The 17,362-nt window shown below is 34.5% G+C and overlaps 1 protein-coding gene across 3 annotated transcripts in view; it reads left to right on the top strand.

The window, feature by feature from the left end:
* LOC150099232 (uncharacterized) overlaps nucleotides 1-16,983 on the top strand; it is a 44,379-nt gene extending 27,396 nt beyond the window's left edge. For 2 of the 3 annotated variants that reach the window (XM_090403828.1, XM_090403829.1), the window contains one exon: nucleotides 7,450-9,542. In XM_090403828.1, the coding sequence (XP_090259954.1) occupies nucleotides 7,592-8,911 (1,320 nt within the window). In that variant the 5' untranslated portion in view covers nucleotides 7,450-7,591 and the 3' untranslated portion in view covers nucleotides 8,912-9,542. Of the gene's footprint in view, nucleotides 1-7,449; nucleotides 9,543-16,584 lie in introns of those variants that run through there. The other variant, XR_016549358.1, reaches the window with a different exon arrangement.
* Nucleotides 16,984-17,362: the final 379 nt, after the last annotated feature.

Raw genomic sequence — 17,362 nt, 5'->3', positions numbered from 1 at the left:
AGAAAAGTATTAAAGATTCAGATTGTAATGGTTGTGAATCTTTGAATTTTATTCAGGAGTTGAATTCCTTAAAAGAACTTTCTGAATTAACTAGACTGGAAGAACAGCTTACTTCTCTTGTTAAAGATCTCCAGATTGAGAGAGTAGAAGAGAAGAAGTTTACAAAAAAAAAAAAAAAAAATGTTTATATTCATAATCCCACTTCAAAGAACTCTGTTTCTGACAAAAGAAAACTTAAGTGGCATAGCTGTGGTAAATTGCTCCACATTCCTAGCTTTTTCTATGAAATTCCCTTAAAGATAATCATGGTGGTAGCCAATTAAGTCACAATACTATTAAATTTTCTCTTAATGTTGCTCATGATTCTATTTCCACAAAAAGTAATATTGAGCTTTCAATTTAATTAATGCTTCAATAGCTGGTACTCCATGCAAAATATTTTCTGATAGTGAAACATTAATTTCTGTTATCACATGGGATTTCTTTCTATGTATAAAGGTCACTTACAGTGTGATATAAGAATTTAGACCAAGATGTAAGATTAAGAAGGATTTTCAATCTAAATATATTAGTAATGAAAACCATAGCTGTTACAATTTATCTTGTAGATTTCAATCTTTGTTTCTCACAATCTAGCAGTCTCTCAAAAAATTAATATATAATTGTTTCATGTTATCTTGGGAAAAGAATTTTTATCACTTCAAAGATATGCATGTACTCATGAGTCTAGTATGATTTTTCTTGATGGAATTGCTTTTCGGAGAAGATGTTCTTTAGATAGGTTTCTCCACCCATTGGTGTTTGTTCTCTTAGATCATTGTCAAAACATGTTGATCCTACTGAGAAAAAGATTCTCTGTTACTGTTTCATCACCAAACTCATTAAAGGATCCTTCGGAACAGTGAGATTCTGATGAAATTAGAAATGCTCAACAGCAGGATCTATTTTGTAGAGAAGTCTATTCTTATGTGCTACAGAGATGACATCACACTTAATATCTAAAACTAAAATTTCTGTGTGAAAAAAAATAATGGTTGACCAATTAGGGTTACTCTAGCATACTGTCTGAAGTGTAATGTAACTTGTTCAGAGGGTTAACCTTAAATGAAGACTGAAATATTGGGAAATTAAAGTTATTCTTAACATGTAGTAGTCTCCATAATTTTATCAAAATGAATGCTGATTACTGTGTAACCTTAAAGATAGTAAAGAAATGCCACATTAATTTTAGATATTTATATCACCAAAATGGAGAATACTGTGGAACATCAATACGTGTCTGTTTTTGGATCTCTTAATTCATCATCAAGGTTGTAGTCTTTACTTCTCTGTATTTCAAAGAAAACTGTGTTATAGGATTCCTCCTTTTTCTCAAGAAAAAATTGCACTTCACTTCTATAAGTAAAACAAATATCTGAATGTATTGCTGAAATTCTGAGCAGTTTAACTTAACATTCATGTGGAATTTTTTTCCTGTCCAGGAAATAATTTTCTTTCTTTGCCTGAAGCTATACTTTCCCAACTTTATAGGCATTTAACAGATGGTCTTGCAAAACATGAATCTCTGCTAAACACTGGGTTCTGTGGAAGAACACTAAGTCTGTATAAGATTCCTCATGGAAGAAAGCTCTAAACATTATACTGTCCAAACTTATACAGTCTGTTTATTTACATTTGTCTCCCTTATGGGAAAGGTACTTTAGTCTGCCAACATTTTTTTTTTAATTCCAGGAATTTATTGATCGTTTAACATCTCACTAAAACTCTTTTGTTACTTCGTCGAATTATTTGTTTCTGGTAAGCTTTATATTGATCTCTTATGCTTAATACATGCTGAAATTTTACCAATAAAGAATTAATTTTACACAAGAACTGAATGTTTTACTTCTATTACTAAATTAGAAGTAAAACAGCTCTTCTACTTCTAATTTAGTAACTAAATTAAATGCTAAATCACAGGTTCCATAGTATAAAGTCAGAATTTCATAATTTTGCCTTGCATGTCACTCTATTTCCAGGTAGGACATATTCAAGTAATATGTATGTTAATATCTTCTACCATTGTCACTGCTTAATTTCGACAGGATAAAACCTGTCGAAAAGTAGTAGCCAACAGTTAAATTGGAATCTAATAGTCAAGGACATTGCTTACTGGAATCCTTGCCATTGGATTAATTCACCCAAAAGACAGTAAATCTCTCAGTCCTGTTGATAAATTTGCCATTGTATCTTGTACCTCAGTTTCTGTTCTCTGTTTATATTTCTGAAGAAGTAGTTCCTGTTCAGTGAAACTATTTCTACATTTAATTTTATCATTGCTCCCATCCATGAAAGGTTATTTACTGACCTATAATACATTTTGTACTGGATAGGCTAATGGTTTTTTAAATTTTATATATTTTAATTTTCAGTAGTTCAGATACCCTTCTCTAGAGATGGAAGTTTTTCACGCCACTAAACACCTAAAATAAACGATGCTATGGTCTCACATCAGGCAGTGAAACTCATCCAATATCAGGATAACCTTTCGTGACCACCACTCCCTAAGTGTTTGCAGTTAGTAATCTGTACTGTTTGTGATTTTTTTGTTTTCCTATCTACCGTGTTTGTTTTAATTCGACTGTTTCTATCTCAGGTGCATTATACATAAACCTAATATTACCTTTGCCACCTTCTTCAGACATTTTTCTTATGCAAATCCTAACCCAGAGAAGATTGAAACCTTTAGTACTTGAGTATCATTTGGGTAGGTTGAAGGTTGGATATTTCCATATTTCTGTCACTCTACCGTTATAGAATGTGAGAAGGGAGGGCCTACTTTTAACAAAAACCATGCTCTCCCTTCTGTAAGGTATTGCTATTTAGTCACTTACATTGTTGGATGAAATTCCGAACCATCCTCTCCGGGTTCTTTGATGACCACCCTAGTATCATAGACATTTGAAATGTATTAAATTAGAAAAATATTGAAGAAATAGTTTTTGAATTCTTGATTGGAATAGTTTGAATGTGCAGAAAAGGATGAGTTTTTGGAAAGAATATATCAGGAAGAATTTATGATATGAAAACTGAGAAAAAAAAGGCTGAGAGGAAGACCAGATAAGAAAAGATTTACAAAAATCAAGTCTTGAAAGTTGGAAGATGAGTTGAGGTAAAAGCAGGTGTGCAACAAGGGTGTGCACATTATCTCCACTGTTATTCATTATCTTTATGAATCACATTATGAAAAAAAGTGGCATTGAATCTAATACCAAAATTGGTGATGTTAATCTTCGCTCTTTATTTTATGCAGATGATGTTATACTCCTAAATAAATCCAGTACAAGTCTGCAAGATTCCCTGAATAAATTGAATAACTGTTGTAATAAATTTGATATGAAAATCAGCAATTAAAAGACAAAAAACAATGAAAATAGGCAGAAACATTGAAAACATGAACTGTATCTTAAATGATGAACCTGTAGAATAAGTAAAACAAAGAAAGTGCCTCCATAGTACAATTAGAAGAACTGCAGAACATTGTGCCGTTCAAATGTAAAAGACCTGAGTTCGATTCTTGTTGTGACAAGGGGAATCCTTATATGGGATTTTTCAGTGGAAGGCAAGTTAGCCAATTTCATACATAGGTAGCGAGGTTTTTTCTCCTGGAAACTCGGTTTTTCTTCCCACTTACAGACAAATCGGCCTTCACAACACATGCAAGATGACAGATACTAGATGGCACTGATGGTACTAGTGTCATAGTAGGAGAATTAAGTAGTAGTAGTGGAGAGGGTGAAATGGATTTAGCGAAGTAGAGTAGATTGCTCTCCTGCGATGAGTCTTTGAACTCCCTGGAGATGTCACATAATAATAAATGTATCAGCTATTTTATTTAGGCACAATTTTTAGTGAAGATGGTAAAATAAATATCAAAATAGACAACGGAATTAGTAAAGCTGGTATGGTAGAAATTCAGCTGAATAAATTTATATGGAATAAGAAAGAAATTAGTCAAAACACTAAATTAGCTGTATACGAGATAGCGTTTAAATCAATTTTAACTTGTGGATCTGAGAGCTGGGTAAGAAATAAAACACTTGATCAAAAACTAGAGACCTCTGATATAAGAATTCTTAGAAAGATTAGTGGAGTGAACAGATGGCATCAATGCAGTAACACATTAAAAATGAGGATATGAGGAAAGAACTTGCCATTATTAGCATTCAGGAATGTGTTAGTAGAGCTAATTTCAGGTTGTATCAGGTCACTTAAACAGAATGGGAGGCGAAAGATTAGGAAAACAAATGTTCTCTGTCGGGTTGGTAGGAAAAAGACCAAGAGGAAAACTAAGATGTAGATGCACTAAGGATTCATACACTAAAAAGACAGAAATATAAGATCTGATAATATTTGAACCTTGATAGATTACTGATTAATTTGGAGGAAAATTGTTGATCAGAAGTTAGTAATGGTGTAAATTTTTCATGATGTAGTACTGTTGCAATTATCCTGCACACAACCTGAAGGTACACATCAAGAATTTGATGATGAAGTCTTAAAAGTTAGAATGGTATTCCAGTTCTCAAGAATTTGGATGGGCATAAACAGATGGAGTGTTTCAAACCTAATCTTACAGATTGTTTTTTTGGTGCAAGTGATAATGCTTTCCCTTGTTACAATTATACTCTGAAGAGCATAATTGTAATTAGTTGTCCATGCAGCATACATGCGAGTTCAATTAGTACTGACTGACTGAAGTCCGACTACATATGTAGATAAAACCTGGTTGGAAAATGGTGGCAAGTAACATGTTGAATCACTCATTGCGAGATAGTACAGTTAGTTTCTCACTTCATTAAGTTGTTGATGACGCATACTTAAATATCCTGTTAACTACGCTACCGGCCAAGACGTCTATAGACGTCAAGTTTATCATGGATGCGAAGTGCATATTAAAATTGTAATACCAATGATATTACATTGAAATATATGATGGATACAAAGCATATGAGAATGTGTATTTGATCCATAATGGCTGGTGAGGTGGTTAATGAACAGGTGTCAACTGTTTCAACTTAAAGCAGGAATGGTCAAGAGTTTAAAAAGAAGTAGATAAATTTATATAATTTTATCAGCTTATTGTATGTAAGAATCTAAAAATTATTTTCTGCTACTATTATATTGCAAATATTAATAAATTCATCAAATATTCATAAAATAGTTTAGTAGTGGAAATAACTGGACTGCTGCACATCGATTTTAACCTGAATATTAAGCCTCTTATTCTGTGTTTTCTAATTTACACATCTATCGAAGCCATTTGGTTGGAAAGACTTAGGTTCGAATCCTGTGTAAGATGCAAAGAACCGTTACCAGAACTTTTCAGTCGAAGAGGAGTTAGCTGGTTTTCATACAGAGATGGCATGGTTTTTCCACAAAAACAGACAAACTGGCAAGCCAGAACACATGCCGTTTACAGCCATAGCATATGTTGCCTTACCATAAGGAGTATGAGGTTTACAGTAAACTAAATTACTGGACGGTGACAAGTCATTGAGCCTAACAGGGAAGAAAAGAAGATGATATAATATGAAATGTTGTTAATTATTAATAAACGAAATGATGGGAAATTAGTTGGTGAGGGGGGGAACTTGGGCCTGTAATAGCTGTTGTCTCATTTATCATTTGGGATTCTCTGTTATATAGGTGCACCTAATAGAATTCTGACTCGATGTATGTATAACAGTAGCATATAACAATCAGGAAACCAATCCTATTTTAAAAGTTGGGAATGGGGAATTAATAATTTACATACTGCATATCCATTTGCTGTCTTAGAAAGATCCGTGAACCACATAAGCTGAGATTACGTCTACTGTACTGAGTCAGAGGGTATGAGTTGAGTATTCACTTATTCATGTCACAGCTGCTTTATTATCATGATAATTAGTCCATTAACTGTCTTATATGAGAGCAAGAAAGATATGTAACTGTAGCATTTTGAACAGCTTTTCTATTTGCACCTAGTTAGGTACCTTTTCAAGATCTATAAAACTTAAATATAGATTATTGTTATATTCCCAATTTTTCTCAACTATTTGTCTTACAGTAAAACTTGATTCTTATAACCTGTATTTGGCCTGAACACAGTTTTGTTCTTCTCCAAGCTTCCCTTCCACAATTTTTCTTTCTTAGCCATTTTACCAAGTATATTTGCATAAATCTTACCAGAATATTCAAAAGGGAAATTCCTCTGTAATTCACATATTTTTATTTCACTCCATCATTTTTTTTTAATAGATGCATACTATACAGTATTATTATCATGCCTTTAAATTTATCAGTGTAATAAATGTTTGTAGTACAATTGCATAATATACAGGTATCCCTCAATTAACGTGATTAATTGATCCCTCAATGTTACCGCGTGTATCAAAATCGCGTTAATCAAATCTAATAATCAATGGTAAAAATTACAATTCGTTCATGATCGATTACTGTATTAATAATTTGTTTTATGTGGTACTCGTTTAGGAAAGATGAAAAATGAATGCAAAGTAAATGTTTAATAAATACTTGTACCTACATTATTTACTGCAATTTTTTTATCAAAAGAATTATCAAGAGTCGTTTGAACAGTTTTAGTTTTTTTTTTTTCTTATCGGCATAAATTCTACAATAACAAGCAAAATGACTCTCCAGACCTCGGCAAACAAGCAATAAAATATAAAGAAAAAATACTGCAAATATAATATATGATGGTACAAATTAAGTGGATATTGAATCCAACATTATTTCAAAGCTGAATAGAGAAACTACTAGATTTCGTGCTGAAAACATAGAAACTAAACGTTTCGGCAGATGCAAGCATAAATAACCTTATGGGCAACTCGTAGTAAGGTGGAGTAAGCTCCAGATCACTTTCCTTAGTATTTTCCATAAATGTAAAGCATATCTCTCCTAGAGGACATGCATGATAAATAAGTCTTTGGATCTCTATTGTAATACATGATGGTTTATTTATTTTCAGTTACAATCTAAAAATTATTCAACAAAGAATAAAAAAAAAAAAAAAACTAATCCATACTATACTGATGTCGGAGGTTGCGGTATCTCTCAGATACAATTTACTGTCAAATATCACAAACCTTTACATAACATGTGTTAAACTGACAGCAAAAAACAGTGCGGAATATCACTCGTAACATGTGAATGCACAGCTACTCATGACCTCCAAGCTATACAATGAATTGTGTAAGGATATTTATATTAAACATTTAGCTTGTATCTATCAGATCAGCAACAAGCTCCTCAGGGTTAAAGGCGCATTAATCAAAACTCTTGCCACGTATATCAAGGGATTGCCACAATTAATTACACTGCGTTAATCAAATCCGTGTTAAGCAAGGGATACCTGTATTACAAATATATTTACTTGTTAAAAGCATTTTTTTCTTTTCTTCCTAGACACAAATTGGATCATGTTTAAAAGGAGGCAAGAATGAATATTGATATTGAATTATAAGTTATCCTGAATTTACTGCAAAATAATTCATTTCATCTTCTATGAAGATATAAAATTAAATTGGTTTTTGTATAAAGGATAGTTATGGAGAAGTTTCTGAAAGTTGAGAATTCAATACTCTTCTCAAATACAGAAGAACAAGCGAACAAAAAGCTGTTTTTATGTCATGCGTGTAGAGAGACGTATAAACATTCAAAAGAAGTGAAAGTGCAATTTGCAGGTAATACTAATGAAGACACTTTTATTTGTGATGGTTGTAAGAAGTCATTTACGCTCTTCGATTATCTCGAACAACAGAAATTTGACACTGGTGAGCAACGTCTATCATGTGACACTACTGAAGAGTCATATAAACATTTAAACCTTTTGGAACAGCATAGAAAACTTCATTCTACTCAGAGGCCTTTTAGTTGTGAAGCTTGTGGTAAATCATTTACGTTATCAAGTCATTTGAAGAAACACACAAAGATTCACACAAATGGAAGACCTTTTACTTGTGATATTTGTGGGAAGTCATTTAATCGATCTGATTCTCTGAAAGTACACATGATGATTCACACTAACAAAAGACCATTTATATGTGAAGTTTGTGGCAAATCATTTATAATGTCAGGTCAGCTGAAAGAACACACAAGAATTCACTCGAACGAGAAACCTTTTACTTGTAATTTTTGTGGAAAATTATTTTCAGAACCTGGTCATCTGGAAAAACATAAAAAAATTCACAGTGATGAAATGCGATTTACATGTGAAACATGTGGCAAGTCATTTGCATCATTACTTTACCTGAAAATGCACATACGAATTCACACAAATGAGAGATCTTTTAGATGTGAGACTTGTGGGAAATCATTTATATTCTCAAGAGATCTGAAAAGACATATAAGAACGCACGCAAATGAGAGACCTTTTCGCTGTGAACTTTGTGGGAAATCATTTAAGGTATTAAGTTATCTGAAAGAACATACAAGAACACACACAAATGAGAGACCTTTTAGCTGTGAAATTTGTGGAAAATTATTTAAAATATCAAGGCATCTGAAAGATCATGCAAGAACTCACACAAATGAGAGGGTATTTACATGTGAAACTTGTGGAAAATCATTTAGATTATCAGGTCATCTCAAAGTACACATAAGAATTCATACAAATGAAAGACCTTTTACTTGTGAAACTTGTGGAAAATCATTTAGAGTGTCATGTCAACTCAAACAACACATAAAAACTCACACAAATGAAAGACCTTTTACTTGTGAAACTTGTGGAAAATCGTTTAAACAGGCACATCATCTGAAAGAACATACAAAAGTTCATATAAATGTGGGTCTTTTTGTCTGTGAAAGTTGTGGGAAATCATTCAAGATATCAAGTCATCTAAAAAAACACAAGAAATCACATAAATGAGAGACCTTTTATTTGAAACTTATTGAAAATTATTTCCCTTTGTCTGAAGCCAGAAATTATTTTGCTATAAGGAGAAACTTGTAATGGAAAACTTGTGAAGTTGTTTATACAATCAGTTCATTTCATTTCACATGCAAGTATTGTTATTTTCAATACTTGCATGTGTCCTATCAGATTATCTGATCAGACGCATGCAAGTATTGAAAATGACAGTTTATTCCCATCATGTCTTGAGATTCTGAACTTATAACTGGGTGTGAGGATATGGTAATTTATTTTCAAGAACATACTATTTTAATACACTTGAAGATGTTCCTACCATGCCATCTGGCTGCATTTCAGAAAAGAATCATGAAATTCTTGATATGTACCATCAATGGGTGTGTGGGGGGGTACATGATATGCCATAATAGTATTGCATGATAGTTTACATTATTATTAAACTATCAACAGTTTATTTCTAAATTAATCTGTTTGTCAGAATTAAAATATTGGTAATCGTTATATTATCTTCTAAGCCAGGGTTGACCAACCTTTTATGTTCAGTGCACCAATTTTTTCATACAAGTTCAGATGCACTATACAAATATTGTATCCTTAAAATCTCCTAATAAAAATATGTTAATATAGACATGATATATTGATTTAATTTAAAATCAAGATAAACATTACTCCTTAATGAGATTTCTGAGCCTGTTTTGATTTCGCCAAGCTAATGTTTGGAGTTAAATTAGTTAATGAGAGCAGCAGAGAAGTCTTCAATTTTGAATCAGTCACTCGTGACCATACTTCGTTTTTAATAAATTTCATGGCTGAAAATGCTTGTTCTCATCTGTACGTCATTTTGAAATGAGCCATATCTGGGCAGATTTTCTTAATTCTGGAAAATGCTTGCAGGATAATGATTGCCAGAAATTAATCATCAAATTTCATGGTCAATAATGAACTTGTTTTCAAAATAAGTTTCATTTGTATGTTACTAGTTATCTTCATGATTTTTTGTTCACAAAGTGAAAATGAGTTTATAAATGTTAGTATGCCATTCTCTTTAGAAAAATTACAAAAACGACTTTCAACTGATTTTTGCAGTAACCCGATTTCTTTTTTTCAATATATTTTATGAAATTGCATTAGGATCAAACAAATCAACGTGCAATGTTTCTTTTTTTGAGTGCAGATTAAATGAAAGGCTATTCCCTGTTTATAGAATTAATAGTTCTCAAGTGAAAAACATTGGAAGAGTCCATATAGTATTCTGCTTCAGTGCTAGATATCTGAATTTTAAGAAATCAAACTTATTGTTTTAAGTTGTAACCGAATGTGTTTGAAGTAAGTCATATGTTGAAGATACAGGTGTGAGCTGTCCTTTTCTTGTGTAATTGTGTGCAAGAAAATTTGCTGCTGCTGTTTTTCTTAGTGAACTTAAGGATTGATGAATACATGTTGATTTTCCAGAGCAAGATAGTCTAGCGGTCTTATGTCTATTTGAGTCTCTAAGAGCATCGTAATTTCAATTCTAGTTGACAACTAGAACTTTTACTACCCTTTTTCAAATGGTTCATAAGTTAGTTGATCTCTGCCAGAGGCAAGTGGGTTTTTTCTCATAGAAAGTTGGGTTTTTTATCTGATAAACTAAAGAAAATTGACCCTTGAATCCACACTATTTTCATACAGTAAATATAGTGTTAAGATTAGGGACCATGAGATGTCGGCACTTGTCAGTTACCTCTCTGCACTGGATGCAATGCATAATTAGTGATAGACTGGGCCAGCTATCTCTGATTTGCTACCAGTGGAGACTGAACTGCCCTACCCCCCCACTCAGTCTCCAAAAGTTATATAGGGCTAAATTAGCCTCATCTAATCCCTATGCAGGACTAAAAGGCATTAGCTTATTTGGTATTATTATTATTATACAAATATCACCTGGAGTCAAGACTCACTCAGGGAGGCAATAATAAGATGCATTCTAAATTCAGAGATGGTTTATCATATATCTCGTCTTAAATTGGTTCAATTTTTGCATGCTCACTGACCACTCTCTGACCAGACCTTTATACAGCTTCTAAGAATGACCTCTTTTCTCTATCCCCATTCCTCCTTCAATCCTTTGAAAAATATCCTGAATATCCATCTGATAAGCACCTTTTAACAATTTTGATGCCGATCTGGTTGATAGACTGGCTACTATATCCGCTCTCCAATGAACAGGCTGTGGTTCGAATCTCACAGTGGGCATGGATGTTTGAGATTGCCTTTAGGCTGGAGATGAATTTCATTGTCTGGTGAAAAACCACTGCTCCACTTGGGCCTGCAATGTGGCTTTTTTCAAGCCACATTGCAGGCCCAAGGTGGCTTGAAAAGGTTCCATGTTTGGTGTTTAGAAGCAGGGTTTCTGGACTATGTAAAAAAAATATTAAAAATAAAAAGAAATTTAAATTCGATTAAAGCCAGGAAAAAATCCTTTTGACCTTCCATGGCACAAAGTATACTATAGGTTTGCAACTATCCTTTTGTGGGTGGAAGAAACATTACAGTAAAAAAATGTCTCAGTCATGTTGCCCCCTTCTCCTCTGGCTATTTACTGGAGTCTGCAAATTACATTCACTCAACCTGCCTTTATTGTCGTATTTCTACAATCCTGATACTGCTTTTTTTTTTTTTTTTTTATCTCTTTCTGAACTCTACTTATTACTTAGAAACATAGGTGACCAAATTGTGCACAGTATTCCATATCTGGAATACTGTGCACGATAAAATTAAAGCGTTTTACAATGGAATGACAACATCCTTATCTCTACTTCTCAGTGTTCTTAGTATACTTGTATTTTTTGTGCTATTTTTATCACGCTTGCCATATGTCATTTGCACTTCAGTTCTCTACATTGTTTAATTCTCTATTCTGGAAACCCTACTCTAAAGAACCAAACATGGAACTTTTTAAAGCCACTTCAGGCCTCCAGTGAGCAGGGTGAGTTCTCTATTTGCCAATCCCATTGTCCATAACTTATACTCACTTCATTATGTGATAGACTGTCAAATGCATTTGCAAGATCCAGAACTATTATTAATATTATTATTATTATTATTATTCAGGCCTCCATGGAGTCAAAAGACTCATCGTGGGAGGTCCTTCCTAAGAACATAAAGTCTGTCAAGACTCATCGAGGGGAGGTTCCCCCTAAGAAACACAAAGTCTATCATACGACTCCTTAAACTCATTGACCATTCTCGCCCTCACCACTCTATCAGGCAATGCATTCCACGGCTCAACCACCCTCCATGCAAAGAAACCACTCCTCACCCTCTTGCTCACAGTTTCCTTTCGTAACTTCCAGGGATGGCCTCTTATCATCACTCCTTCCCACTGTTCAAACAAGTGAAAGAACTCCCCAGTGTCAACCCTGTAACCACCTCTCAACAGTTTAAAATTCTCAGTCATATCACCTCTCCTTCTTCTATCCGCCAAACTCTGCAGTCCACATTCCCTCAGCCGATTCTCATAACTATCCTTGTACAGTCCTGAGACCATCTTTGTCATCTGTCTTTGTATCTTTTCCACAGTTAATTTATCCCCTTCAAATCCTGGGGACCAAATCTGAGAACAATAGTCCAAGTGTGGTCTGATCAGAGACTTATACAACGGAATGATAACCCTCTTATCTCTGCAGGTCAGTGTCCTTCTCATAATTGCAGCAATCCTCTGTGTTATCTTCACCACCTTTGCAATATGTCCCCTAAACTTCAGGTTTATATCAATCATCAACCCCAGATCTCTTGTCTCCCCAACTTCCTCCAGTATAACTCCTCCCATAGAGTATGCAGCATCCCATCGATGTTTCCCAAACCTCAAGATCTTACATTTTGCTGCGTTAAACTGACATCCCCATTCATTTGCCCATCTATCTAGCTTATTCAAATCCCCTTGCAGGGCTACCACATCTGCACTATTACTAATAATCCTTCCCATCTTCGCATCACCCGCGAACAACTGAATATCCCATTGCAATCCACTGGCAATGTCATTGATATAAAGGTTAAACAATATAGGTCCTAGTACCGAGCCCTGTGGGACCCCACTTGTAACCTTCTGTCTCCTTGAAACTGCTCCACCATACACAACTCTCTGATACCTATCAGACAGCCAATCCTGAATCCAGTTGACCAATCTGACATCTAGACCCATGTGTTGTAACTTAAATATCAGCTTATCATGTGGCACCCTGTCAAATGCCTTTGCTAAGTCTAAGAAAATTGCAGTATATGCCTTTCCCTCATCTAATGTTCTTGTAACTTTATTATAAAAGGCTAGCATATTGCTAAAACAAGAGCGCCCTTTCACAAATCCATGTTGACTCTCACAGATAGCATTACCCTCATCTGCCCAGTGCTGTATACAGTCCCTCACTACTTTCTCCAAGATCTTAACAACTACTGATGACACACAGACTGGTCTATAATTAGACACTTCCAGTCTGTTACCACTCTTATGCAATGGCACTATCTTACCTTCCTTCTATTCCCTGGACACCTTTGCCGAAGCCAGACTTTCACTGAAAAGCCAGGTTAGAGGCACTGTCAGTTCCCTAGCACATTCTCTCAAAACTCGTGTTGAAATACCATCCAGTCCCAAAGATTTATTGACATCCAGAGTATTCAGTATCTGAAACACACTCTCCTCCTGTACCTCTAAACCTTGAACCTGCCCTATCCCTCTAGCATTAAAACTGACTCCTCCAGGATGAAATACTCCAATAAAGTAGTCATTGAACAATTCCACAATGTCCTCTGCATCAGTCACTCTATTCCCATTTTTATCCCACAATAGCATTCTTCCACAGTCATTTCTCCTCCTACTGGCCACATTCCTCTCATATTCCAGTTTCGCTTTCCTTACCACACTAGTCACTCTTCTGGCCTGTGTCTTATATTCTTCACGCATCCTCTCTTCACCTGTCTCCTTATATCTCTTCCATAGCCTCTTTTTCACATGCAATTCCTGTTTAATATTGTTTGTCATCCACTTTACTCAATTGTGTCCTCTTCTTCACTCGTGGTATACAACTTACCATTGCTGCTAACAAATATTCTTTCACAATTTCCCACGCACTAACGATATCCCGGCCTTCCAATTCCTCCCTCCATGAAACTTCTCGAAGTTGATATCTAAGACTATTATAATCGCCTGCATTATAATTCCACATAAGTTCCCGTCTCTTTGATACTCCTGCATGTCTATTCATTTTCCAAGTCAAAACTATATGGTCACTCTCTCCAACTGGTGGGAGAGATGTCATCTCAGTTATTATCAACTCTTCTGATGCTGTAACCAAATCTATAACTCTTGAACCTCTTGTTCCCTCTGTTACATGTTGCCTAAGACATTTGTCCCTCAAGAATTCTAGAAATTCCATTCCACTATTGCTACATGCATATTCCTCTCTCCAATTTATACTACTGTAGTTAAAATCTCCCATAACAATCATTCTTCTTGCACTTGCCAAACTTAGCTGTCTAAACATCTCCTGGTCCCCATCCTCCGTGCTCCTGGGTCTGTAGCAACACCCCACTAAATATCCTGTCTTGCCTACCTCTACCTCACACCATATGCTCTCAAAATCATTTGGCTCACTTCCTTCCAAAGCCTCCACTCTTAGAGGACATAGGTCATCACTTATCATAAGCAGTACCCCACCACCACACTTTCCCCTCCTATCCTGACGAAAAATGCTATACCCAGCGACTTCTATTCCTGTTATTATATCCCCTTCTGTCAACCACGTCTCAGTGATCCCAATAATTTTTGGCCAGGCAGATGATATCTGCGCCACCAATTCCTTTCCCTTATTCTGGATACTCCTGGCATTAGTATAAAGCATATAAATGCCATTGTTTCTATACCCAGCATTATCCCTTCTGGGCTCCACTGGGCTCAGTGTTACCTCCAGAACTGTAGTCACGTTACCAAATGTAAGTAATTTAGTAAAACAAGACCTCCTTTTTACAAACCTATGTTGACCTCTATATAATCTTTTCATTATCTACCCAATAAATTGGGTAGATAATGTATTCTATTTCTAAACAGTCTCTCCAAAAAAATGAAAACGGGCTTCTAATTTGAAAAAAATCTGTTTTGCTCTATCTTTAAGCTGTGGAACAATCTTCATTAGGGATCATTGAGGACTCAAGACTGTTGTTAATACCAAATCAATGGAAATGGAAGTGTCATTTCCTTAGCACTTTCTTTCACAACATGTGGTGAAATCCTGTCCAGTCCAATAGCCTTATTAACATTAAGATATATAAATAATTATTGACTTTCGCCTCATTCGCCTTTGAGGAACTAAGTTGAAGTATTGATTCCCCAACTTCGTGCTTCCTTGAATAGTATTATTATCACCAGGATGAAAAAAAAAACTTAGCTAAATGATCACTGAACATCTCTACAAAAACTTCTTTGATCACTCTTATGCCATCTTAGTCCAGTAGAGTTATCCTCCCATAATCAGTCTCTTGCTAATTGCATAACAAAACTCCTTAGGATTTTTTTTAGTCTGTTTCAGTAGTTTCCTCTCATGATCTAATTTTACCCTTGTTATGCTTGTCACTCTTCTTCCCTACATTTTATAGATTTCATGTAACTTTTCACTTCTTACTAGTTTATATTTTTTCTGTAATCTTTTCTTCTTCTACAATTCCATATTAATTTCTCTATTCATTCATTTAATGCTTATTTTATTCTTTTTGATTTTGGCACACAGTCTGTTATTCCCATAATCAAATACTTCTTAACTAATGCCCACACCATATGAATATCTTTTTCTTCAAGTTTCTTTTCCCATGGAAGGGTGCGGAGCTGTTTTCTGAACTTTCTGTTATCTCCTGCCATATAAAGTGCCATGCTTTAGGTCTTGTGGCCATCAGATATATATATATATATATAAATAAGTTTTTTTAACTTGGGCAATGTATATTAGGGTTACCAAGTAATTTTATAAACTTGGTTATTTTACTCCTAATCCCAAGTAAGCAAACAGTTAAGTTTGTGCCTGAACGTAGTTTAAGTCTAAAGGTGGTGCAACACCAGGGCAACTCATTGTAAAGGTGAGTAAAGCTCTGATCACTATTCTCAGTATTTTCCATAATGTAAAGCACATCTCACTAAGAGATGTATACTGCAATACATTATGGGTGGGGTCACTACCCAGACCGGTTTCAACCTTTTTTGAGGTCTCCTCAGTGAGTAGCTAGACTCTAAATACCAAGGTTTTAGTAATACAGAGCTTTATCAACTTTACCTATACAAGTTGCTACAAGGTGTTTTTATTTTGAATAAGAATCTCTGGAGGAGATATAGATGTAAATAAGTTTTTTTAACTTGGGTAATGCATATTAGGGTTACCAAGTAATAGTGATCAGAGCTTTACCCACCTTTACAATGAGTTGTCCTGGTGTTGCACCACCTTTAGACTTGAACTACGTTCAGGTGCAAACTTAACTGTTTGCTTACTTGAGATTAAGAGTAAAATAACCAAGTTTATAAAATTACTTGGTAACCCTAATATATATATATATATGGTATAATTGATTTACTCAGCTGAGAGACGTATTTTTTCCCAATTTACTTTATATGGAATCTATTTTTATTATCAACAATGCAAATTCCTCTTCAGACAACATCTCTCCAGCAGTATGTAAAGCAAGTAAAAAAACTACAAAAAGAAAACCAAGATATAATAATCTTTCCTGCTGATAAAGGTAATGCCACTATCATCCTGAATACTGAAGATTATAACAACAAAATGTTCCAATTATTGCAAACAGATAATTACTCGATTCTTGACAGAGATCCAACTCATGAACTCCATAACCGTACAGTCAACCTTCTTAGAAGACCTACAGAGTTTCTGAGAAATATTCAATTATCCCTTCATCCTTAGATTATATGGATTACCAAAAATCCATAAAGGAACCACTCCATAAGACCAATTGTAGAAGGCATTGATTCACCCACTTATAAACTCTCCCAGTATTTAGCAAAATTACTAAAATGTTTTTTCAGCTCATTCTCTTTTATCAAAATTTTGTTGATTTTGTTTCAAGTGTAAAACACATAAATATTAAAAAAAAAAAAAAGAAATTATGGCTAGTTTTCATGTGTCCCTGTTCACAAATGTACCTACAGAGTTCTTATGCTGCTGAAAGATAAATTATCAAAAAAATTGTCTTTATTAGCTCAATGTATCAATTCTGGCTATTTGCAGTATCTGGCTATTTACAAACAAAAATCTTGTTTAGACATGGGTAACCTGTTATTGCCTATACTGGCAAATATATATTTGGAATATTTTGAAGAAAAAGCTATCTCCTCCTTTCCTTTGAAACCAAAATTGTGGAAAAGATATATCAATGGCATCTTTTTAATTTGGATCCACAGTCTTGAATCTCTAA

The sequence above is a fragment of the Typopeltis vanoorti genome, chromosome 14 (genome assembly GCF_054136105.1).
Source record: "Typopeltis vanoorti isolate ZY-2024b chromosome 14, IOZ_Tvanoo_1.0, whole genome shotgun sequence".
NCBI classification, from domain to species: domain Eukaryota; kingdom Metazoa; phylum Arthropoda; class Arachnida; order Uropygi; family Thelyphonidae; genus Typopeltis; species Typopeltis vanoorti.
The sequence above is the reverse complement of the archived record's forward strand: the minus strand, read 5'-3'. Positions and strand labels throughout refer to the sequence as shown.